The sequence below is a fragment of the Rhodofomes roseus genome (assembly GCF_022264815.1).
Source record: "Rhodofomes roseus strain CIRM-BRFM 1785 chromosome Unknown C8Q71scaffold_21, whole genome shotgun sequence".
Classification (NCBI taxonomy): Eukaryota; Fungi; Basidiomycota; class Agaricomycetes; order Polyporales; family Fomitopsidaceae; genus Rhodofomes; species Rhodofomes roseus.
This window is the reverse complement of record NW_025952977.1, coordinates 389,086-412,307: the sequence shown is the minus strand read 5'-3', so window position 1 is coordinate 412,307 and position 23,222 is coordinate 389,086. Positions and strand designations below refer to the sequence as shown.

The 23,222-nt window shown below is 55.9% G+C and overlaps 10 protein-coding genes across 10 annotated transcripts; 6 read left to right on the top strand and 4 right to left on the bottom strand.

Annotated features, from left to right (window-relative positions):
- Positions 1 to 456: 456 nt before the first annotated feature.
- Positions 457 to 1,668, top strand: C8Q71DRAFT_713951 (lipid phosphate phosphatase 1; the record flags this gene model as incomplete). Its single annotated transcript, XM_047920946.1, has 7 exons — positions 457 to 539; positions 594 to 707; positions 770 to 895; positions 952 to 995; positions 1,047 to 1,110; positions 1,167 to 1,401; positions 1,450 to 1,668. The coding sequence occupies 7 exons, from the start codon at positions 457 to 459 to the stop codon at positions 1,666 to 1,668; spliced, it is 885 nt and encodes a 294-aa protein (XP_047775512.1).
- Positions 1,669 to 1,751: 83 nt separating this feature from the next.
- On the bottom strand, positions 1,752 to 4,530 carry C8Q71DRAFT_910097 (uncharacterized protein; the record flags this gene model as incomplete). Its single annotated transcript, XM_047929071.1, has 6 exons — positions 4,417 to 4,530; positions 4,256 to 4,351; positions 3,944 to 4,189; positions 3,457 to 3,556; positions 3,162 to 3,330; positions 1,752 to 3,108 (listed from the first exon to the last, which is right to left on the bottom strand). The coding sequence occupies exons 1-6, from the start codon at positions 4,429 to 4,431 to the stop codon at positions 1,752 to 1,754; spliced, it is 1,983 nt and encodes a 660-aa protein (XP_047775511.1). The 5' UTR covers positions 4,432 to 4,530.
- A 190-nt stretch (positions 4,531 to 4,720) lies between these two features.
- Positions 4,721 to 8,210, bottom strand: C8Q71DRAFT_777230 (uncharacterized protein). The gene is made up of 9 exons (XM_047924698.1): positions 7,889 to 8,210; positions 7,681 to 7,818; positions 7,374 to 7,625; positions 7,212 to 7,320; positions 5,617 to 7,163; positions 5,417 to 5,560; positions 5,174 to 5,356; positions 5,059 to 5,121; positions 4,721 to 4,997 (listed from the first exon to the last, which is right to left on the bottom strand). The coding sequence occupies exons 1-9, from the start codon at positions 8,048 to 8,050 to the stop codon at positions 4,836 to 4,838; spliced, it is 2,760 nt and encodes a 919-aa protein (XP_047775510.1). The 5' UTR covers positions 8,051 to 8,210; the 3' UTR covers positions 4,721 to 4,835.
- A 107-nt stretch (positions 8,211 to 8,317) lies between these two features.
- Positions 8,318 to 9,914, bottom strand: C8Q71DRAFT_777229 (P-loop containing nucleoside triphosphate hydrolase protein). Its single transcript, XM_047924697.1, has 7 exons — positions 9,705 to 9,914; positions 9,590 to 9,654; positions 9,404 to 9,537; positions 9,035 to 9,348; positions 8,774 to 8,985; positions 8,584 to 8,716; positions 8,318 to 8,522 (listed from the first exon to the last, which is right to left on the bottom strand). The coding sequence occupies exons 1-7, from the start codon at positions 9,830 to 9,832 to the stop codon at positions 8,426 to 8,428; spliced, it is 1,083 nt and encodes a 360-aa protein (XP_047775509.1). The 5' UTR covers positions 9,833 to 9,914; the 3' UTR covers positions 8,318 to 8,425.
- Positions 9,915 to 10,158: 244 nt separating this feature from the next.
- Positions 10,159 to 10,801, top strand: C8Q71DRAFT_860975 (ubiquitin-40S ribosomal protein S31 fusion protein; the record flags this gene model as incomplete). Its single annotated transcript, XM_047927848.1, has 4 exons — positions 10,159 to 10,178; positions 10,233 to 10,316; positions 10,370 to 10,523; positions 10,580 to 10,801. 4 exons carry the CDS (start codon positions 10,159 to 10,161, stop codon positions 10,799 to 10,801), a joined length of 480 nt encoding a protein of 159 aa, XP_047775508.1.
- A 216-nt stretch (positions 10,802 to 11,017) lies between these two features.
- C8Q71DRAFT_260158 (uncharacterized protein) lies at positions 11,018 to 13,167 on the top strand. Its single transcript, XM_047917364.1, has 2 exons — positions 11,018 to 11,444; positions 11,771 to 13,167. Exons 1-2 carry the CDS (start codon positions 11,250 to 11,252, stop codon positions 13,094 to 13,096), a joined length of 1,521 nt encoding a protein of 506 aa, XP_047775507.1. The 5' UTR covers positions 11,018 to 11,249; the 3' UTR covers positions 13,097 to 13,167.
- Positions 13,168 to 13,881: 714 nt separating this feature from the next.
- C8Q71DRAFT_260240 (uncharacterized protein) lies at positions 13,882 to 15,508 on the top strand. The gene is made up of 3 exons (XM_047917365.1): positions 13,882 to 14,010; positions 14,066 to 15,394; positions 15,452 to 15,508. The coding sequence occupies exons 1-3, from the start codon at positions 13,989 to 13,991 to the stop codon at positions 15,463 to 15,465; spliced, it is 1,365 nt and encodes a 454-aa protein (XP_047775506.1). The 5' UTR covers positions 13,882 to 13,988; the 3' UTR covers positions 15,466 to 15,508.
- Positions 15,509 to 15,877: 369 nt separating this feature from the next.
- On the top strand, positions 15,878 to 17,609 carry C8Q71DRAFT_777211 (uncharacterized protein). Its single transcript, XM_047924696.1, has one exon. It carries the CDS (start codon positions 16,019 to 16,021, stop codon positions 17,345 to 17,347), a length of 1,329 nt encoding a protein of 442 aa, XP_047775505.1. The 5' UTR covers positions 15,878 to 16,018; the 3' UTR covers positions 17,348 to 17,609.
- On the top strand, positions 17,610 to 18,338 carry C8Q71DRAFT_910090 (uncharacterized protein). Its single transcript, XM_047929070.1, has 3 exons — positions 17,610 to 17,910; positions 17,973 to 18,034; positions 18,094 to 18,338. Exons 1-3 carry the CDS (start codon positions 17,866 to 17,868, stop codon positions 18,218 to 18,220), a joined length of 234 nt encoding a protein of 77 aa, XP_047775504.1. The 5' UTR covers positions 17,610 to 17,865; the 3' UTR covers positions 18,221 to 18,338.
- A 287-nt stretch (positions 18,339 to 18,625) lies between these two features.
- C8Q71DRAFT_259966 (ARM repeat-containing protein) lies at positions 18,626 to 23,180 on the bottom strand. Its single transcript, XM_047917362.1, has 20 exons — positions 22,978 to 23,180; positions 22,829 to 22,918; positions 22,711 to 22,773; positions 22,510 to 22,642; positions 22,363 to 22,457; positions 22,168 to 22,307; positions 22,017 to 22,117; positions 21,878 to 21,965; positions 21,728 to 21,826; positions 21,453 to 21,678; positions 21,023 to 21,398; positions 20,446 to 20,964; positions 20,284 to 20,398; positions 20,157 to 20,228; positions 19,970 to 20,105; positions 19,573 to 19,920; positions 19,412 to 19,500; positions 19,157 to 19,351; positions 18,945 to 19,099; positions 18,626 to 18,892 (listed from the first exon to the last, which is right to left on the bottom strand). Exons 1-20 carry the CDS (start codon positions 23,051 to 23,053, stop codon positions 18,865 to 18,867), a joined length of 3,144 nt encoding a protein of 1,047 aa, XP_047775503.1. The 5' UTR covers positions 23,054 to 23,180; the 3' UTR covers positions 18,626 to 18,864.
- Positions 23,181 to 23,222: the final 42 nt, after the last annotated feature.

The following is a 23,222-nucleotide window of genomic DNA, read 5'->3' as shown; positions in this document are numbered from 1 at the left end:
TTGTGCTTGACTTGAACTCAGCAAACACTCCCTAAATTGTACTCGCGTATTCCCCGCAAACCTCGAGGTATGTCCAGTATCATCCTGCGGTTGGTTGCATATCGGTTGTTGTCTTCGTCCGCAGCGCACGGATATCCATCCGGTCGCACCTAGGAGTTTGTCTGAAATGGTCGGAGACCCTTGTATCATGCATGGCGGAAGCTGTTTGTATCCTACAACCATGCTTTTCGCACCGAAGATGAGCGGGAAACGGCATGGGACGAATATACACTGCACGAGCAACGAGATTGACCAGGGTGGGGACCGATCCAAGGTCGTCCAGTGATTTTGCAGTGATTCTGGCTTTCTGTTCACCGTTCGCGCGGGCATGCGACAACCATTCTGCAGACCAAGCTACCGTCATGAATATCGCTAGACGTTGAAGCCAAGCTTCTTAGACTTGCCACTATGACCACTATGACCGCCCTACGCGATAGACTGAGAAACGTCTTTGGAGAGGACGCCTTCGACTGGCTAGATCGATCCTACATCACAGACTGGTGGGTCTGGCCGATTTCAGCCAAGATGCAAAACATTGACCATCGTTGAAACAGGGTGGTAGCGACTGGAGCATGGTTCATCGCATGGAACATCAAAGGGCTGCCACCGTATCAGAGGGAGTTCGATCACAAGGACCCACTCATCGACCACAAACATCACAAAAGCCAGTGCGTAGGCGTTCTACGTTCTCTTTTTTGTCACGGTCTGACGGGCTATGCTTCATTGCCAGGATTGGCGGTGACCTGAACTGGTTCATCGCTTTTGTCGCCCCCTTCGCAGTGATAGGCGTCACTGCATGTCTAAGGCGCTCCGCTCTAGACCTTCACCACAGCGCTCTCGCTCTCTACGCGACACGGTGAGTCTGCAATTATAGTGGGGCTAACACCTGGCGTGAGCTGTGATAATGACTAGAGCGTTCGCTGAAGTCGCCACAGAACTGCTCAAAAACCGCGTCGGTGAGTACAGAAGTCAGTTGAGAAGATGAACATAATTTCATTTTGTCATAGGCCGATTGCGTCCAGACTTCCTGTCGCGCTGCAAGTGGGACAAAGCGACGAAAGCGTGTGCAGGGTCAGGGCCGTGTAGACCTCGCCTCCAGGGACAATCACTTACAGACCTAACTGCAGTGACGTCGAGACGATCCTCGACGGACGCAAATCGTTTCCATCCGGCCATTCGTCCACAGCATTCTCAGGCATGATGTTTCTGTCCCTCTGGATAGCGGGCATGACGGGCGCATGGTGCATCACGCGCCCCACTGTGGCAAGGAGTTTCCTCGCAAGTAGGCTTGCGAGGCTCAGCCTCTCCTTGCTGCCTCTGCTATTCGCTACCTGGGTCGCGATCAGTCGTCTGGAAGACTATGTGCGTCTGTTGACTGCTCCGCTTCCTTACCCTAACGATTTGCTACAGAGGCATCACAAAGAAGATGTCATCGTCGGGAGCCTCCTCGGCATCGCGTGCGCTGTGATCTGCTACCTGACATACTGGCCGAACCCCTTCGCCCAGCCACAGCCGTCCGCATACCACGCGAGGGTGCTCTACACAAATCGCCGGCTCGACGCACGAGAAAACGGATACCAATACGAGCTAGCAGGTATAGAGCATACAAACGGAGTCGACAGTGTATAACGTATGTACGAGTGGTGACATGCATGCATGCTGATAAAGTAGTACGGGGCGCTATGTATCAAGAGTACAACTGGCAGCCACGGTCACGCCGGCGCTGTTCGGACGAAGACCCATCTGTCGCCGACCTTCTGCATCCTCCCGCCTGCGGAGCCCGCGTCGCCGCCGCCCTCTTGCTCGACCGAGTCGCCTCTCCCGGGCATCGACAACGACGACTGCGCGGCCTGAGGCCCGGCGATTCCGAAGGTATTGTCGCGGTGAGGCATGCCCTGTCCGTGCGCTTGTTCGTCTCTATAAGCTTCGTTTCGGCCGTTGCCGTACGAGCTATCGCTCCCTTGTACGCCTGCAGCTGCCTCGTTCATTCCTCCATTCCCTTGCCAGCTCCCTGCGTCGGGGTACACATTGTCGCCACCGTAAGTGTTACCCTGGCCGGCCCATTGGCTGCCGCTCCCTTCCACGAACTGGTCCGTGGTCGGGAAGGCACTGAAGCCGCTGAGCACGTAGGCCATGAGTTCTTCCTGAGCGGGCAAGTAGCCATGTGTGACGTTCCATGCGTTCCCCAGCGCCGTCCAAGATGCGGGCGACGTAGGATCGAAGGTAGTCGAGTCGAACGTATCTAGTCCTCCCTGTGCAGGAGCGGGAGGCGGGGCTCGTGGCGGCGGGGGGAAAGACGGTCCGTCGTGTCTCGGCGAATGAGCGTCGGATCCCGCTCGGTGTCGATCTACGGGGGCGCCTGTCATAGGTCTGTGCGCAGGGGGAGAGTGGGTATCTGCACTACTGTGGCGAACGGATCCCGATGGCGTGTTGTCCGGCGATGGTGGCCTGATGTCCCGTCCGAACTCGTCCTTCCCTGCTCCGGGCGCCCTGGCGGCTGATTGGTCGGCGAATCGAGAGGGGGGTGGCCTCCGCGGCGGGCTGTACGGTGGCTTGTCTCTCCTCCCGCCGTTTCTACCTGGCGGGCTGCGCGACCGACTTGGTCTGCCTCTCCATTGAGGGCCCCCATCTCGATCTCGGTTCCGGTCGCTGTACCTGTCACGGTTTACCCGTCTTCCACGACCACGACCGCGGAAATCGCCTCTGGGGCCGCCTCTGTAGTCGCCTCTGTGGTCACGGCGCTCATCGTAGTAATCATCACGGTCTCTGCCACGATCTGGTCCGGCATACGTGTCATGGGGTGACTCTCTACGACCGGAACCGTAATGATCATTTGGATACGGCGGAGGCTGCGGCGGACCTCTGTCAGGAGGCAATACAGGAACAGCACTTGTTGCAGATGAGGATGACGGGACTAATGACACGGGTAATGGTACGGGCTGTGCAGGAACTCCGTTCGTCAATCCCGCTGCCTGCGCCAGCTGCTGGATTAAAGCCAGAGGATCTGTAGCCAGTGTCGGTGCGGCCGTGAACGCATAGGCGGGAGTGGCTGTATTTGTCGGTGTTTGGCTAGAAGCGCGATTGAGCAGGTGCACTTTACACGATGCCGCATTGAAACTCACCTCGAGGTGGGCACAGAAGTTGCATTGGTGGCTTTGGCGAGAAGGTTGATTAGGTTTGTTACCGCACCTGTGTCGGCAACAGGGGGAGGCTGCGGCGGTGTCGTGGAAGTCGGCGGTGCGGGTGGGCTGCGTGGGTCTGCCGGCCTAGAGGCAGTAATGCCTTCGGGTTCTGACGAAGACAGATCACATTTCAGTTTCAATTCTCACTCGCAACAGACGTTGGTCGAAAACAAAGTGACTGAATTGCGCGAACAGAAACTACACTCAGCGAATAAATATAGACAACGACGAGCACCTTTTGCTGGACTCTCCAGATACTGGGACAATCGTTCTAGCGCGGCGGACGGGAAGGTGTTGTTCTTGACCCATATATCAAGGACCTTCTTTGACTTCTCCTGCAAGTGGTGCATACCAGAGTTTAGGTTAGAACTGTGGCTTTCTACGTCGAGTTGCAGGCGAGCGGAGAGACAATGACTGTGGAACGGTCATGTGATAGCGGGGAAGTAGCTAATTGTATGCACGCGTTCACGATGTGATCGCGGTGGCTCTCCAACATCGACGTGCTACGGGTCAGTTCAACAGCGCGACGAGTCATCATAGAGCACAGTCAGCATGGGTAGACCGCAATACTACCTGGTAGAGCCAAAAACGCCTCGCACGACATGTCTCAATGTCATCGCGAGACGCTTCGTCACCGAGCACAGGACTATACAACTACCCATAAACGTTCCGCCGTCTGGTGGACGCCAGCAACCGTGTCAGTCGATAAGTTGAGTACTGACCTTCAGCGTCTCGTTACGAGTCGATACGAGGTCCTGAAAGAGACTATCGAGAATACCTTCGACTTTCACGATGAACGTCGCGCAGTTGCCCTGCGTTGGGTCGCTGGGCGGAATGAGGCGATGCTTGTTCACCTGGTTCCTGGCAGCGCGAGATAGCGCGTCAAATACGTAAAGGCTGTTGACTTTGGCCGCCAGCGACAACGTTTTATGTGTGCGGAACAGAACGGAGACTAGCTGCGTGTCATTCTGCATTGCCGGACACACAAGCGGGAATGAGTGTTGTGAGACAGCATGTAGAGCAGGCTGACGCACCTTCATGTATTTCAGCGCGATCTCCGTCAAATTGGCCATCTTCGAAGCAGACAACCTCTTCGCATTGACGACGTCTTTGAGCGTGGATTCGAAAGACTGATCATAGAAGGCGGTCGTGACCAATCAGTGAAGACCTCCAAAAAAACGAGTGCCATAGCTACCTCAAGGGAGGCCATGTTGTCTGTGTGACCTTCGGCGAGCCGGGAGAACGGGGAGGGGTATCGGGAACGTTACGGATGGGTTCAACAACGCGCGTCTCCGGCGGTACGAGGAGCGGCTACGTATTTGGGTGTATTTGGCCACAGCGATGGTCCGTGCGTCTGCCGTCTCCCAACTGCCATTTCAGGATTGCTTGCACACCACCTCCGCACTCACTGGCAGCGCCAAGGCAGCGCACAGCATCAATCGAGCCAGTCTCGGGGAAGCTCAAAGTTCGACACTTATGCTGCTTGTACTATCCACCTCGAAGAGTGACAAGTGTGAACATATATGACTAAGCGACTACATAGCAGCGTAAATAACAAGTTCATACCACCATCTCGCGAGAAGAAACCGCGGCAAAGTAGCAATACTAGCACTTTCATGGCGATGTCGGATGTCCTCTGAGGAACTTGTTGATGGTATTCGCCCGCAAAGGCGTGTCCGCGAACAGTGCGCGCACAAGCTTCACCAACTCGTCAATCTCGAAATCCACTAGGGCGCCTTCCTCGAAGAGATACGATATATCCGCCATGGACGCCTCCTGTCGCACCAGAAAGATTGATCGTTAACTGAAGTATGATGTCCCGAGAGCCTTGACTTACGAGAAGCTCAGAGAGGTAAGAGAATTTGAGCCAGGACGATACATATGACACGACGAATGACGGCTGTGGAAGGTACGATCGATGAGACTTGCAGTACATAGTTAGAGCCGCTTACCTGCGATGGATCCTCCACAAAGAGGCCTTCGAGCGCGTTGAAGATGCGACAGAGTTCGCTCAGGCGGTTCGACTCCTCAGCAGTAATGTCGGGCAGTGCCAGGATATCCGCCAGCATGCGTGACAGTGCAGCATCCACCACGAAGCCGAGCGCCGCGTAGTATTTGCTCTTATTCAACACACGCTGCATGAACACTGGTAAGCTACGTGTCGATAAAAACGAGCGGTGACATTGGATACCTACCTTCCACTCTTGTGATAATCGGCGTATGCGTTGCAGTACCTGGTTGACTGCATTCTCGCATTCATCAAATCGATCCTGGTCAGTAATCTCAACAAAGCCTGCCGCCTTGTCTAGCAATTCATGGATCACTTGACATTGTCGATCCTGACCAAATCATATCAACACCATCCATAGCCAATGTTCGCAAGGAGACTACTCACAATGGTGTCGGAGTACCAGCTGTCACCGAGGAGCTTCAACCGTTCAGCGGAGTCCTGAAGTTTCTCTGACACAGCGATAGCAGGGCCCTTCAGGGACTGCTGTAAGCGTTGCACTTCCCCACTAAGGTACAAGCAATCGTTGGAGAAGCGCATGGCTGGTTTCGGCGAGGCTTGCAGAATGGCAGAGAAGGTGACGGGATAGACAGCGCGGAAAACGTCCAACGTCAGCGGTGCTGCTTGTAGGACTACAGAACCCGGTGCCGAGCTCGAAGATTGATGAGACGCCAGCAAGCCTGAAGACACTAGCTCCGCGCCTTCCTTCAGGATGCTCTCGACGTGCTGCATAAGCTCTTTCGTGCGTCCGGACACAACATATGCCTCCTTCAGAACGGGTGCGGGAGCCGCTGGCTTTGACATCGACGGTACTAATGGCGTAGGTGGCGGGGGTGCAACCGGAACAGGTGACTGTAATGGAGGCTCATCGCCCTTGGTGGAATTCTTCCCTTTCGACCCCTTCGACGTCAGCTTCGCAAGTCCTTTCGCGGGCTTGGGTATTTGCGCGGGTGCATTCGCCGTCTCTTTGCTCGCGTCGTTGTCCCACCCATCGTTCCACGGATCATCGTAAGAGTCGTCCCCATTGAGTGTCTCGGACGCATCGTCATCGTTCCAGCCCCAAGCGTCTCCCGGATCATCCTCTGCTGGAGGTAGTGATGGTGAAACCGTATTTTCCTCTGGCTGAGGCTCAGCATTCTCATCGTCGAAGCCCCATCCATCCTCATCAGCCGTCGGATCGTCTTGCTGAGTCTCGTTCGTCTCGGCCGGCTGTTCGTCCTCGAAATCCCAAGCCGCCTCGACATCGCTCTCCTGTGCCGTATCTTGCTGTGGATCAGACACCGCGTTGTTCCCCTCGTCCAAATCGGGCTTGACCTCGATATCTATGGAGAGCATGCGACGCTCGTCCTCGGGGCTCATGACGACGACTCTGACAGCTTCCAGCAGCTGCATGCGCCGCTTGCGCTCGTAGTGCAGCCCGACGCCATTCGCCCAACTCTTGATGTCCTGCTCGCCTCCATCATCTCCCAGCATCGAGCTCAGGTAGTCCAGCTCGAACTGTTGCGCCCGCTTGAGCAAGTGGAGGAACTGCGGCAACCCGTCCAGTGAGGACGGCAGAGAAGGGATGAGGAGGTTGTTGAGCACGGCCGCTCGGATGGGCCTGCACAGGGAGAGTGAGAACGATTTCCGCTCCGCCAAAGGTAAGTGAGGCAATAGGTGCTTGTGCAGGAAGCTGAGGACGGTCGACAATCCGTCCAAGCGAGCACCGAGCTTTTGGCTATCAGGGGGTGCCGGGAAGAGAGTGAGCTTGTGCTCTGCTGCTCCTGCGATGGTGCTGGGAGAAGACGCTTCCACGCTCACAGGTTGCTTGGCGATGTACTCGACGTAGTGCGTTGTGAGGTTGCGGCGAAGATGATTCAGGTGCTCAGCCAAGGATGCGCTTGAGAGAGACGAGAGCACCGGCGCTAGGGACAGAATTGTCTCCGACTGTCTCACTACTCCTACATGAGCTAGGGATAGCCATCATGGGAGGTTTGACCTGCCTTGCACGGACGGACGGACGACAAGCTCGGAGGGTGATATCACCACGCTCCGGAGGTATGCATCGTTGAGTTGCTCTTCGATTCGTGCCTTCGTGGCGCCGAAGCTACGCTATACATACCGTGGGCATATATTCCATGACTCCTGAGCAACAAGGAACGTACCCTTAACTCCCCCATGACCGCACTCCGCGTCAGCGGCTCCGGCGCAGTCTCTAACTCTGATTCAAGTCTCGAAGACGCCCCGACTGCTTCCGGCAGTTGACCTCCGTGCACCAGTGCAGTGAGGTTGTCATACTGTCGCTTCAGCCCGACGAGGTGGATCAAGTTTTGACGCTTCACCGAGGCGTCTAGGGTCTCTTGTGCGAGCTGCGCATGCCTGTTCAGAGTTGCGAGCAGAGTCGGCACGAGACCAGACTGCATATGATGCTCGAGAGTCAGCTCAAGGACACTGGGGACAGACAGCACACACCTCTGAATCCGACAACCGACCATCCAATGCATCCACATTGTCCGTCAACGTCCGTAACCGCTCCTGAATCGATTTCGCGCTTGACAACTGCTCGTTGAAATACGGGAGGTCGCTGGATATTCGCTCATGTATGCGTGTCTGTAAACAACGCGCTAGTGTGTCAGTCTGCGGCAAGCTCTACCACCAACTCCTGCTGGGGAGTGCGCACCTTCGTTTGAGCGATGGTCTCGTCAAGTTCCGCCACCCAGGAGGATGCTAGTGAGGCATTCAGAGACTTCGTGCCCGTCTCAGATATCTTCGTCAATATTTTCGTGGAGATATCTTGAGGGTCTTTGCCTCGGGGAAGGTGCGCGGGAATAGGGAAGGCCATGTCGTTGCGCGAATCGGTTAATGTATGATGTTTCGAAGACAGCAGCCAGTTTCAGAGGTCAATCGACGAGCAGCGCAGGCATTCAGAGATATGTGCAGTGGAATGTCAGTGGCTTGGGACGGACGGCTGTAGCCAGGAACTCGACTGGAAGTGAGTCCGAAGTGCACGACGCCGGGCTTGCATGCGTGGATGCGTGTCAGTGACGCGCACCACGTGACTGGGATTCCCATCAGCCACAACCGCGCCTGCGGCCGAGTGTGCAGTATGTATGTAGCGAGAGGTAAATAATGACCCTGTCACCATATATACATGGATAATCACGAGAAAGCAAGGTCAATTACCAAATGAATGAGGAAGAAGTATGCGACATGAATGTCATGATGACTTCCCTGTCATCTCCACCGCATTCTTGAATGCGCCCAGCAACGCGGTGAGCTGGATCTTCTCGCTAGCACCTGTCGATAATCTGTGCCTGAGCAATGTATCTTTGTCAGTACCCTGACGTAACTTTCCGTGTTCCATACTTGACTTACTCCGTCGTCGCCAAGAAGTCAAGGAGGTATATCCGTGCGTGCGGTTTGAATTCAATCGTCTCGATGTACTCGTATGCCCCGTTGATCAAATCGGGCAGCGCGAGACCTCGTTCCATCTTGAGGGCAGAGATCACTATTGAAAAAGTTTAGTCTCATCCCGACAATTCCAGTTGCCGCAGAAGATACGCACTTTTGTACGACGTCGTGAAGTCGTCAGACAGCATAGAGTTCACCACAGTCTCTATATCTGCTGGTTGTGGACTACCCGTGCAGTCATAGATCTCCGTCTCCCCGATCGTGTCGTATGCTGCATGGCATGCCTGAAGCACATTGAGAGCACGGCGCATGTCCCCTTTCGAGAGCTTCAACAATGCTTTTTTGCCATCTTCCTTCAGGTTGACCCTGCTCAAGGAATCGGCATATATACCGTCGAGCATAGGGAGGCACCTACCCTTCAGCTTCAATGACACCAGTCAGTCGCCGTTCGATCTCCGTGATAGGTAGGGGCGAGAAGCGGAAGCGAGTGCAACGACTCTGGATGGCGGGGATGATCTTGTTTACGTAGTTGCAAATTATGCAGAATCGGACGTTCTTCGTGTACTGCTCAATCACACGCCGGAGAGCAGCCTGAGCAGCGGTCGTCATCATGTCGGCTTCATCAAGGATGATGAGCTTGAAGCCTTTGAGGAACAGTGTACGCGTTTCGGCAAAATTCTTGATTTGCTCTCGTACGACGTCAATACCACGGTCATCCGAGGCATTGAGCTGCACCGTAGATGTTTGCGCTTGCTGCAGACTGAGTGCGACGGATGCCACGCACCTCGAGGATTTGTTTACGATAGTTCTTGCCGTATATCCGACGCGCCACAGCAAGGATTGTCGACGTCTTTCCGGTTCCAGGAGGTCCATAGAAGAGGAGGTGAGGCAGACGATTCGTTTCTATGAACTTCTCGACTAAACGCGTCTTAGTGGTAAAGCGCATACGTGATCGACCGGTGAGGCTTACTCGTGCCGGTGATGTCCTTGTGGGACACCACGTCATCCAAGGTTACAGGTCTGTACTTCTCCACCCTAAGAAAGGCGTAAGGTAGACGTAGATTTCGAGACGACACCAAGCGTACCAGGGTAAGTTCTCCTTGTCATACTGCTCGTCTGTGTCTGCAGCCACAGCCTTTCCCTTCCCCTTGCTTGCTGCCGTCCAAGGCGTCTGCTCCGTGTTCTCCATCTGGACGTCTTCATCTGAGTCCATCTCCGCAGTGTTTGCAGTCTTAGCGGGAATCCGTGGACAAAGTCGCGTAGGCTGAGAGGCGGGTGAGCCACGGTTAAGACGCGTCGGACGCGTGTCACGCGCGACGCGCCCTCGGGCGTGCCTCGGCGTTTGCCACATCTTACGCGATCTTGAACCTTGTTTGCAATCTGCGCACGGACCATCAACAGCCCTCCTCCCGCTGACTAAGCCTCGGTGAGCGGGCGAATATAAGATCGCGCGCGCTTGCTTGCTCACTCACAGTCGGTTTTCGCTTCGTCGACGACTCCATCGTTCAGCTCGTTGGACAGACAGAGGCGTCCGTCAAGATGCAGATTTTCGTGAAGACGTATGTGCTCCCAACGACTCACTGAGGCTTTACGTGCTGACAAGCGGACTCTAGCCTCACGGGCAAGACCATCACCCTCGAGGTGGAGTCCTCGGACACCATCGACAATGTAAAAGCCAAGATCCAGGACAAGGAGGGGTCAGTCTATCAGCTTCCAGATCTCGGGGACTTATTCTGACGGTTGTGTGTAGTATCCCCCCTGATCAGCAGCGTCTGATCTTCGCCGGCAAGCAGCTGGAGGACGGTCGCACCCTCAGCGACTACAACATCCAGAAGGAGTCCACCCTTCACTTGGTGCTCCGTCTGCGTGGTGGTGCGAAGAAGCGCAAGAAAAAGACCTACAACGTGAGCCGTCCCACCACCGCTGCCCTTGCCTACGTTCTGACAATTATCGCCTGTAGACTCCCAAGAAGATCAAGCACAAGCACAAGAAGGTCAAGATGTCCATCTTGAAGTACTACAAGGTGGAGTCCGACGGCAAGATCAAGCGCCTCCGCCGCGAGTGCCCTTCTGCTGAGTGCGGTGCCGGCATCTTCATGGCCTTCCATAACGACCGCCAGTACTGTGGCAAATGCGGCCTCACGTACACCTTCCAGCCCGGCACCAAGCCCCCCGCGGTCTAAAGGGGCATAGGCGTTGTGCAGAGTGTTCTTGCGTTCATGTACCGTATCACCACCATGCGATCGTTCTCACGTATGCAATCGATATGATCATGACTTGTACCAAATCGCGAACCTTGAGTGGACCTGCTGATTACCTATGTCTGGTTCAAGTACGGATCTGCGAGTACTGTTGCGGGTATGAACGCGCTATGAATGAACGTTCGCCCATACGACCGCGGTGAGGCAGAGTTGTAAGCGCCAGCCAATCAGTTTCAGCGCTGCCCAAAATCTGCAGTGCCACCGCCATGTCGGCGCAACCGACCTGCAACAGCGAAAATCACTCGGCTGAGCGCGGCAAGAGCGAAGAGTACTTTACACCGGACCACATCGACGTGGCAGTTACGCGTCCTCTCCGGGCTCTGCAACCGCTCTTGCAGCCCATCTGCGGGTGTCTTGCACAGCCGCCGCCATGCACACCGCTCTCCTCATAGACGAAATTCTAGAAACCATCCTCGAGGTCTGCTCCGCCTGGACGGAGCAGGAATACCGCTCGTCGCTGTGCCAGATCGCGCGATGCTGCAGGGCTTGGTCTGATCCAGCGCTGGACAGACTTTGGGTTCGCCTGGACGGCGTAACGCCTCTTCTACGGCTGCTACATCAAGCGGTAAGCAACGGACTTGCCTACCCAGGAGAATATTCACATCGATAGGCCACCTGTCGTCTGGCGACCTACGGAGTTGGCGCGCACCATCCGGGCGTCAAGGCCCGTTTAGAGGCCCAGGTAACGAGCTTAGAGTGAGCTGAGACCTGAGCTAGTTCACACTGGGCACCGTGCTACGGGTGGACGGCGCCTGAGATATGGTCTGCTGCACCATATCACAAGCTCCGCCTGCCTTCGACGCCGCATGTACAGCTACGGGCGGACTCTAGGTGGACTCTAGATGTGAAATTCCGCTGCAGATTATAGCGGTCGTGCTGAATACCCTACAGGACATCCCAGGGCAAGGTGATATAGAAGAGAGGGCACTGGCGCGATTCCGCGCATACTCGCGTCGTGTCCGAAGCATCAAGCAGACGGAGACCGTGCGGATACCCTCGTCAATGCGTGGCCTCGTTTCCCTGCCCAGGCTCACTTCAATTCGCTTCCGCAACGGTGGATGCCAGTCGGCCGACTTTTGGGGTATCTCCTCCAACGTGCGCGAGGTTGACATCCATCTCGGATACAACCGACGGAAGGGATGCACGAGTGATGCGCTCACGAGATACCTCGAGGAGCTGCACGACGCGTCGGCGGGCGTGGAGATCCTGCGGGTCCGTGGCACGACATCGGCACAGCTCCTCGGTAGTGTCGCGGCATACACCAGTCTCAGAACACTAGTCCTGCATGTCGGCACCTCACTCTCCATGGAGATATTCTGCAAAATTATCACTTTCGCAGCCCTCCGCACGCTGACAGTTGACGCCCGACACCTAGACGCGGAGGAACTGTTGGAGGGTGTTACCTCGCTCGCAATGGAGACGGAGATCTGTCCTTCGTTACGAGATCTCACAATCCAGGCGAAGCCTGCCCTGGCCTCGGCCTTGCTGCAGCTTATCCCATCCCGCACCCTGGAAACCTTCCGCTTTGACGTGCAGTGGACGGCTGACGCGCCCCAAAGCCCGCTGCGCGAAGTGTTCGCACACCTCCCGGACAGCCTCCGTGTATTCTCGCTAGAATGTTTCGACGACGTCGACATAGTGGACCGCGCTACGCTGCGTCCACTGGCGCGTCTCGCTGGCCTGCAGCGCTTCGACGTCCAGGTTGCCGTGACGCCTTGCCTCGACGACCAAGACGCCAAGGATCTCGCATCATGGTGGCCGAGTTTGGAGCACTTCGCTGTCGGCGCAGTCGAGGACGTGTGCGGGCTTCCACGAGATTACGGGATGACGCCCGTATCTTACGCATTCTTCGCAAGATCTTGCCCCGCGTTACAGAGCCTGGCGCTGCCGGTTCATATTCCCCAGAGCGCCGATGAATTGCCGGATGCCGCGTCCCTCGCCCGTACTACACCGAGTAACGCTAGCGGGCGCCCGTGCACTGCGTCTCGCCGCGCTCCCCTGCGACGACTGGACATCGGTAGCAGGGAGGCCATCCCACCTTCCATTTCCGAGTTTTGCGACTATGTCCGTGCCTTGTTCCCTTCGCTCAAATCGTTGGAAGCAGCAGGCCACCCGGATGTCGATTTGGTGCAGCAGGCGACATGCCCACAGCTGAATCCTGCCCTTACCACTTACTATAACGATATTCTCTCCGACTTCGGTGTCATAATCTCTTGACGGCTCCCATCATAGATAGAGTAGACTGCACCCGCATACCCGTGGTCATCAACTGTCCCACTTACTTCAGACCCGCGCTAGAGATGCATGAAATAAACTCATAGATCACCTGGGCAAATTCGAGTAGACATTCCCAGTAGACTACATGGGATGTGCGCGTACCCTGACGCCCTTTGGAATAGATGTGGATATTCTATGGACGTCCAAAAGCTCACCTTGTCTCGCCGACGGCGCCATGCTCTCCTGAGGCGCTCCCAGTACAATTATAGGCCACTCCGCCGAGCGCATTAGGTGTGCCAAGCATGGCACAGGGACGGATATTCCTCGCGGAGCGCCGATGAGACGCAGGACTCCATTACACAGATTGAGAGGCACGTCTGCTAGAGGCCGCTGAACCGTCATCATGATACCCGTCTCATTCAACCCACGAGCAGTGACGCCCGTGGGTGGCGCCTCACGCCACGGCCACATCGCAGCGACTGACGGCGGGAAGAAGCTATATTTGCGCATTGTGCCGCCGGAGGAGGGGACGTAGAGAGCGTGCGGGACCGTGGAGACGCGGTGTAGGTATCACTGTCAGAAGCCAAACGAGGGAGCGCCTGGTCTGGCGTCAATCGGGGACCTAGAGAAGGGGCGATGCCAATTGTCAGTGACGCCCGGATCCCGGACAGCCATGCCATATGTACTCTCCTGTGTTGCGCTCCGTGGTAAACGCGCGCGCACTATGGAGAACGCACAGAGGCGCCGGCGTAAGCCAGCGCAACGCGCTGAGAATTCGTTACGCGCCCGCCCAGCTTCATAAAGGCTCGCCCGCCGCCAGCGATGCTGAGCTTGTCCCCTGAACCTTCGCATCCCGTCCTGTGGCGTCTTCCAGACCTGTCCCCCCGTAGCAATGGCAGTCCGTACTTCATGCAGTGAGTGCTTTGACCCCGTGAATGAGTTGGTGATAAGACCGTCGCCACACTCCAGGTCCAGTCCGGATCGACGGCCAGAGGCATCTGGTATCCTTACCCAACGAAGTCTACATGCTGATCCTGGAGGAGATTGTCAACGGGGTGGATGACGGATCGTCCGCGGGGTACAAATCAGTGCTTTCCAATCTGAACCTCGTCTGCCGACTCTTCGCCAACCTCGCCACGCCAAAGCTATTCGCACGCTTGACGTTTGCGAGTCCGCTGGCCAAGGAGTTAAAGCGGACACACGCCGCGCGTACGGCATGGTTGAAGCAGCTCGCGAGGGGAGACAAGGCAGCTGTCGAATTAGCCGCCATGGTCAGGGAACTCCATCTTCGCGGCCGCGCCTCCACGGAGAGCGGGCGCCACCTCGCCACGACCGAGTCGCCTTCGTGGCGGCATTCCCAAATCATCACCTACTTTCCAAATTTGCGCGATCTAACACTCGTGCAAGCAGCCATTTCGCAGGACTTCTTCATAACGATGAAGTCCCTACAGCATCTCCGCAGCTTGTCCATCAGGCACTGCATCTTCGCGCCGCTGACGGGGCGCTGCAAGCCCTTGCAGTACTCGATGAAGCTCGAACACTTCGATGCCTTCCTCCTTGATGGCGTGGACCAATACATTCCGGCGCTATCATCTATGGTCCAGGGAGCCTCCATCCGGTCATTGAAGGTGACGGAGTGGCCACTCGCACGCGCAATCTTGCAGAGCATCTCGGCGAGTCGTCTGGAGTTGCTGGACGTCCCCTTTGATCCCAACGACTCCGCTGACCTGTTCCGGGTCCTTGCGGACGCGAGTACCGTCTCGGATCTGTCGCTGGTGAGCACTATGGAGGCAGGTGAAGAGGCCGCGCCGCAGGCAGTGCCACCCAAGATTTCCTTACCGGCGTTGCAGGCACTGCGGTGTCCGCTCAGCCTTCTTCCCGTTCTATACCCCGGTGGATCCGTGTCACGCCTGAGCGTTGTCGATATCTGCGATTGGTTCTGCCCCAGCCAGACTACGGATATTCGGCTCTTGATACCCCTCCGACATTCGCAACTGCGGGAGTTGGAGATACCGGCGTGGGTGTTCTATCACTATCCTGTGCACCAATACGCGCCTGCCTTGGTTAATCTGTCCATCTGTTTCGATCTCCTCACCTACAGTACGCCTCTCGAGCAGGTGAGTGAGCCATGGGCGCATGTGCCGACGTATGCTGAGCCGACGGTCTTCTCTGCAGGTTGTCCGAGACATCTGCGCCGCAGGTCGCACCTCGAAGTTGACAGGCTTAGACCTGCGTTTCGTCAGTGCAGCTTGGAAGCTGAACCTGCCGCTGCAGCACAAGATGATAGCACAGTACCTGGTGCGCGCATGCCCAGAAGCCAAGCGGATCTCCTTCGACGATGCTATTGACTGGCAGCGGGAGCCGTCTAGTGCGAGATGGAAACCAGTAATCCTCGCACGCGAGCCCATTAAAGCGCTCCTGATGACGCAGCCTGACGTACGGAGCATTATGCAGATCATGGACTTCGATGGAGCGCTTGCGGGGGTGCTTGACGGAGAGTTGAAGACGGCCTTGCTATAGGTATCGATTCCGCCTTTCGACCGTAAATTAGTAGTGACTGGTAGGACCTACAGCTGCATGAACTTGAACTTGAATGAGGTCACGGTGTGAATGTACAATGATTGATTGGTAGACGATACCTGTGTAGGCTAGTATACTTCGTATTCCATATTCCAGATGAAGTTGCATACCATAATGTGTGTCCGAGACAGTGAGGTTCCAGTCAAGTTTGGCATAAATACGGGTCCTGGCCCAGGGCCTGGGACCTAGGGTTCAGCCACAGACCACGTGAGGGCCCTCCTACTGCCCCATTTGGCAGGAGCAGAGTTACTACCGCGACGCCCACGACAACAGCGACCTTGGCCTCATTCCTTCGTTCTAGCGTCCGTCGCATTGCTTACAGATCCATCGCTAAGCTCTCAGATGCCACCTTCAGTAGACCATGATGACAGCCACGGCGCAACGAGCTCTCGCTTCCTCTCAGCCGGGTCGTCTACTCCGCGCAAGTCACCATCTCGACAAAGCCTAAGTCTCAACGGACGGAAGTCGTCTACCTCGCTACGCGCAGGCTCGAGCCTCGCGGATGCACTCGGAGATGAAGGAGCAACGGGGAGACACTCGCTTGCGCACGAATTGGCAGTGGCGTTGATGCCCGAGCCCAGTGCAGGGTCGATGCTTCTTGCGGAGGAATTTGGCATAGAGTACGACGAGGGAGCGGAGGGCATAGACGAGCCACCAGAGGGTGCCAACGAATACGACGGGGCGGGTCAATCGCTGCAGGATGAGCTCACCCCCGAGGCAGACAGGGAAGAAGTAGAGCAGGCAGCGCCGCAATTCGCAGAGGCGGAGCCGGCCGAGGTCGATCCCGCGTTAACGAGCCCTACCTCACCACGGCAGAAGCGGCAACCCGAACAGGACCCTATGGTGATCCTGGCGCAGGACCTGGAATACACGGAGAAGTTCCTCGCGCAGCTTCGTCGCCTCGAGTCAGACCACGCGAACATCGAGGGCCTCGCGTCGGACATGATACGTCGCATCAACGACACCACTCGGGATCGGGAGGAGCAGGTGCGGGAGCTTCTCGTGTGCGAGCGAGAGTTCAGGAAGATCGCGGCAGAGGTGAACGGCACCGAGGTGCTCGGTCAATTGGACGTGCTGGAGAAGATGATCGACGAGCCAGCTCCAGCTCCGGAGCCCCGGCGCGACCTCGAGCCTGTGAACGAGGATTCCTTCACGAGTTCTGCGGCTGCGAGTGATTGGGAGGTCGACCCTGACCGGGAACGGCTAGGAGACACCGAGGAGGACGAATACGAGTCTGCGTACTCAACAACACCGGTCAAGGCGACTTTCCCTCCCCCTCCTCCGTTGAACGGCACCCCGACTCCCGCAAACACCATCACACATCTCGCCTACCTTCGAACATTCACGACCGCCGCAGTATCGTCTCTCGCGACCATATCAGAACACACACAAGTGAACGCTGCCGCCACGACAGACGCGGGTCGGAAGATCCGCGCGCTGAAGAACAAGCTTACGGAATGGAGGACAGAGTGGGACAGCGCGGAGCGCAGCCGAGTGAAGATCGAGCAGTGGGAGTCTGGTATCGAGATTGGTACACCAAACGAGGAGACACCACGGTCATATAGAAGGGTGGATGGGAGGAAGTTCGTACAGGAGCACCTTCAAGCGTTCGAGAAGGCTCTTGCCGAGGCGAACCAGAAGACACAGCAGATCATGGCTGCTGCAGCGTAGACGGCATTGCTTAGATTTCGTTGTGGAGGATGTGTATCGCGTACGCATAGCAGGTTGATCTACTAATGCATCTCATCATAGTCGTTCTTTGGCACTTAACGTTATCCACGATCGCTAAGTACAGCTCTCGTCGCACATCCTACTGTTGTAGTGAACTTGTATGGTCAGGATTGATACCAGCTACAGCGCCGTATACTGTGGGTGTGATGATCTCCACCGTGAGTACTCCGTATGAACGAGCGTGTTTGGCCATGGGCTGCAGTGACTCGGAATGCCTATCTTAGTCTAGGATCTAGACTGTCGTCAGTCTAAGGGTAAACGGGCTAGGACTGGAGCTATGCCCAATTAGTGCCCGCTGCTTTGTGCCACTGACTCGGGGTATCGGACTCCTGGATCTAGGGTCGAGAGCTCCCCTATATAAGTGAACCCGTCACACTGTCGCTCTTTGTTCTGAACCACAACCTACTCCGGTCAGGGCATAGCCTGCGTTAGCACCCTCCCCCCTGATCATATCCAATATGCCTAAGGATTACACTACCACTAGCAGCGGCACTAATAGCCAGGTGCGTGGAGGGTGTGTTCTACTACGCGTGTCGCTAACTACAGCCAATTTATGTATACGTAGGGCAACCACTACTGTAGCCGCGACTACGGCAGCAGTGGTAATGGTTACCACTACTCGAATACGTGAGCTACTTTGCCATCCGACTCGAGCTCGCTGTGATTGTACTCACCGCGGTCGTCAGGGATGGGAGCTACTACTACAAGAACTCGAACGGTTCCACGTACTACGACACCGGCAACGGGTACTCCCAGTACACCTCGCCCAGCGGCAACGTGACAAAGTCGTCTGGAACTGGAGGCTCGAAGTGATTCCTGGCGGTGGACGGAGTCCGACGGACGATGTGTTACGTGTAATGTTCCTGACCGCTTGAGTCATGACGGGTGTTATCGCTATATGGTCGTGAATTCAACCAGCTGATTCGCTTGCTGTCTATGTGTGATATGAGAGCCAAACCACTGCCCGTCAGGGTGAGTACTTATTTCACGTCACCTCGTTCGGTGCTTGAGTCTCGGTGCCACTAAACACGGTCACGTGAACGTCTGTTACCGCGACGCGTACGCGTCCGTTTGGGATCGAGCCACGCGATAGTCAGCGATGCTCGGGGAACGCAACGCAGCAGCATCGTGCATTTGATGACTTGCTTGAGGCACTGCGGCCTTCCTTATCTACTCAACAGTGAGGCTGCTGCTGAGACGATGTCTTACAGTACCAGTAGTGCCTCTCAACAGACATACCCTACCAGAGGCCGAAGGCACTAATAGTATGCGGATGCTGACTGAAGCCTATGAGTTCACTATATCAGACAGTATCAGATAGCACCTCGAGCAGTCGCACGATTGGCCCAAACCGTCGTATGGCATGTGGACGTTTACAAGGTATGCGCTCTATCGATACAGATTTGTTGGTAGCTACTACATTCGCTATCGGCTTTGCTTTGCGATTGGGTTGGAAGTTAACCGCTGAACTTGTACCAATTTGTCCTGACGATATTTTCAGTCAAATGATTAGTCGCCCCTTGTCCGTAGCACTCACCGTGCCTCCACGGCTTCCTTCCTGACTGCTTTCTTGGGATCATCCAGCACCTTCCATAGCTCGCGGATGACAGTGGCCTTTTGCGGGTGCAGGACATCGTATCGCACAGCACTTGGGAGGACACTGAGGAATCGCAAAGCAGCGACTCTGACACGCTGCGAGAAGGTCGGGGACGTCAGTTCCTGGTGTACGCAATGGAACTCGTTACCCACCATGGAGGGCATCTCCTTGATCATACTGTTTCTGAGCATCGTCGACACCAAGCTGGACGCGTGTTCTGCGATGATACCGTTCTCCTTCGCATTTGATGATGAGCTGCTCTCGGCGGTCGCGAGAAGTGTGTCAATGACGCTTGCTCGGATCTCGAAGTCAGGCAGGTCGAGTCCGCGGAGAAGGAGCGGCATCAACTGTGAAAACGCAAAAGTGAGTCTTAGTGAACAAGGTTTGTATAGCTGATAACGACTCACTGTCGGCATCTGGTGAGCGTAGACGGTCTTAGGGACAGACTTGATGAGGGATGTCAAGGCCACGAGGTACGCGTTCTGCCGCTGTGGATCTGTAGAGTGTGTGAAAAATAGATCATACAGGATAAACAGTAGAGGATGGGTGGGTGGTCGGCGATACATACCTTCCGATGATTTTGCTCCCTCAATGATCCTCGGCAATACCGAGTTGCAATACTTCTGAGCATACAGGAACTTGATCACAGCGTGATTCTTCTTGGTGAGTATTTTGTCAGTGGCGACTGCCCCGCCCACCGCCCGCGCTGCGTCCCAGCCGACCTTGTCATCTCCGAACAGCTCAAAGAGGCGGTCAACAAGGTCTGCCCCGCGAGGATCCCCCCTCACGAGCAGCGCTTTCGTCATCCATGTCCACGTTGAGATAGCCTGGCGACGAGCCTCCGGCGGCCGCTCAGAGGTGACCACCTCATCCTTCCAGAAGAGATCGAGCCTCTCCTCGAGGAACGTTGATAGACCTAGACGATATTCAGCGAGGGATGAGGAGATGATGTCTGGAACCCGTACCTTCCGTCCGCTTGTTGAGGATTGAAGCGATCGCGTGAGCTGCTGCGTCTCTTTGCAGAATATTGTCTGCATCAACGACGGACCAAAGGAGAAGCTGGTTCAATAAAGGCCCCTCCCCTGGATCAGGAAGTGCGACCTGCCAATCCAATATTTGAGCGAGTGCACGAGCATTTTGTGTTAAACCGACCTCTTTGTGTAGTGCAGTAATTGCTGCTGCATACAGCGCAAGCAGATTCTTCTGCACGGGAGGTGCATTCGACTGTTCGAAACTCAGTAACGGCGTTACGACAGCACTATAGGGGTGATAGCCGCACCGCAAATGGACCGAATGATTTGTCGGTTGGTATCTTCTGATGACCCTCCGCGAGTTGCTTGACATCATCTCGGTGGTACGCTGCAAATAGTGCCTTGACGAAAGTCTCCTGTCGCCTTCACCAATATCAGCACACCGTTCATCCGCTCTGCAAAACACCTACTGAGCGGACAACGTCTGTACGACCAACGTGATGATCTGCGACGCGACAGACACAAGGCGCGGGTCCGTCGCGACCAAGTACGTCCCATTCGACATCAGCGCCGAGTAGATGAACAAGTGGTACAGCCGCGGCACCAGCCTATCGATATACTTGATCACATCCGCGTGGCCCAACTCCACCTTCGCACTCAGCACGTCCACGATCGTGCGCAGGATCGAGTGTGCGTACGCCGCGCTCGGCTCCGTGTCCATCCCAGCGGCGTCGGCGGTAGTGGGCGGTGGTACACAGATGAGGTCGAGCTTCGTGAGGAGCCTGACGACGAGAGTCTCGAAGAGATCAGGCTGCTTGCAGAGCCTGGTGAGGGAGGCGAGCGTGCGCCAGTATTTGAGCCGTTCGGACTGGGCGTCGCGCGGAGGCGCACGGTCGGGGAGGGCACTGAAGAGGAGGGGAAGCGTCGTCTCAGAGACATGGCGGGGTGCGGATGCGGAGATGGTCGTGAGCAGGTCGAGCGCGGAGTCGCTGAAACGACCATCGTGTCAGCACACATTGCGACCGGCCAGTATTGCATACAGCGTACCTGATGTCCTCGTTCTCTTCCTGGCCGTCCTGGAGCAGCTCGTTGATCTTGTGGACCACAAATCCGAGTTCCTCATCCGTCAACAGCCCGCGAGTGGTCACCAACGCCTTCAACCCATCGAGGGCCGGTTGCACTGACGAACCAGGGGTCAGACCTACAGTCAGAACACCGAGAACCTCATCCTTGTACGGAGCGAGTGGGGTGTCTTCCTCCGCAGGCAAGATTTCTGGATCCGTCGGCATCGAGTCCCGAGCTGCTGCAACGACATCGGCGAGCAGCCCGAGGGTAGGCGCTCGGTTTGGGAGTTCGTCTGGGTTGAGGTAGAGCCTGACGAGGTGCGGCGTCACTTGCGAGAGCGTGAAGCGCGCAACAGAGGCTGCAACGAAGCACCTCAGTATCATATTTACAGCCAGGGAGAGATGGACCGTACGTGTAGTCGCCATGAATGCACACATAATCTTGATCGCAGGTTTCGCCTGACTCTTCTCTGGCTCACGCAGGATCTGAATGCATTCTTCACAGGCGTCTTTCGCCAGGCCCTGGATATCCTCGCTCGACTGGTCTTCGCTCTCGCTCCCTGCGTAGATCGTCCGGATGAGCACCTGAGTGGTATGCAGGGCCGCTTGTTCTGTCACGCTGTCAGTCGGTTGGAAAATCTGTTCGCTAATGAGCATTTAGCAATCGCGGCGCTGTGATGAGCGTTACCTCCAACTTGAGAGAGTTCCAAAGCTTCCGCGCGTGGGTCCGCGCCACGGATGGCCCATAGACAGGGAGACAACTGTCCAGAGCTTTCAACGTGTCCCTCTGCCTTCAGAGTTAGAAGGTGACCGATACAAAGACTGAACAACAGCCTGCCTTGGTGGCCGGCGTGCCTGCGGCGAGTTTTTCAAGGAACAGCGGGATGGCCAGGGGACCGAACTGAGGCGTTGAATTGAGACATGCACTGAGTAATCCGTTAATCAGAGCAGCAATTATGTAACTCCAACGCACATACCCCAGTGCGTTCTTGAGATCATCTGTGGTGATACCGTATGGATCATCCGGTGGTGGCCTAAACGTAATTGGGAAATAACAAAATGTGACATTGAAGAGGTCCTGCGCTTGCTATCAGCCTGTGATAGACGGTTCTCAGACTGGTCACGGACCTCTATGTGAGCGGATATGTCAAAATCCAGCAACAGAACGCGGGCGATAGAGAAGGCCAGGAGGAGATTTCTTGGATCCTTCTCGCCCTCGGCAAGTGCTATGTACCCTGAGAGGAACTCCTTTCCCATGCTTTTGAGTGCTGTGAAACGGACAGATGAGCGCTATGTCGGCATAGGAGAACCGTTATGACAGACCATCCCGATGCTTGGCTAAAAGCGTATCGACGATTTTGTATACCATCAATCGTTGTGACTGAACAAGCGCCTTCATCCGAACATGCTTGACAAGCCTATCTGAAACGATGAGTACTACCCTCAGATGCTAGCATGCTCATAACCTACGCATTCATGACCTCGATTGCATCTGTAGAAGCAAAGGCGGGCATGGCGGTGAGAGAGACGAGCCCTTTGAGGGCCGGTATAATGGTTTCGGTATCGTCCAGCTTTCCGCAGTAGAAGCTCACCAGCACACGGACTTCACGTACATGGCCAACGTACTTGGTGAGCACGAGAGATTGTGCACTCAGGGTGAAGGATGCGCACCCGATTGTCGACTGAGCTTCTCTGGAGGAGACTTCCCAATCACAAGGGAGAGAAACTCGACACCTAGCATTCCGAAATGTAAATACAGTGATTGACGGGTGGTTTGCGAGCGAATCACCCTTCGTCCTCAGCTCATCTTCCTCGGAGGTGAGGTATTCTCCCAAGGCTTTGACGAGGTCCAGTAGAGTCGCACTACCATTGGTTATCTCTGTCGTAGAGTGTTGTGTGGGGGAGCTAGTCTCGTCGCATGACATTGACAAGGCTTACCTGAGACCGCCGCATCGACTTCTTCCTCTTGCTCAGATGCGATCCATGTCCGTACCACCCGCTGGAGCGCTTCCATACTGTTCCCTCTCCCTTCGAGCTCGCGTGTCGTGAGGTAGCGTTGGCGGCGTTGTGTAAGCCCTTGCCTATTTCTTTGGCGAACGGTTCAATACAAGGATCGCTTCGGACTGAGAGATCGACAGAACGACTCACGAAGTCAGAAGCGCCCAATATCTGGAGTGCATCTG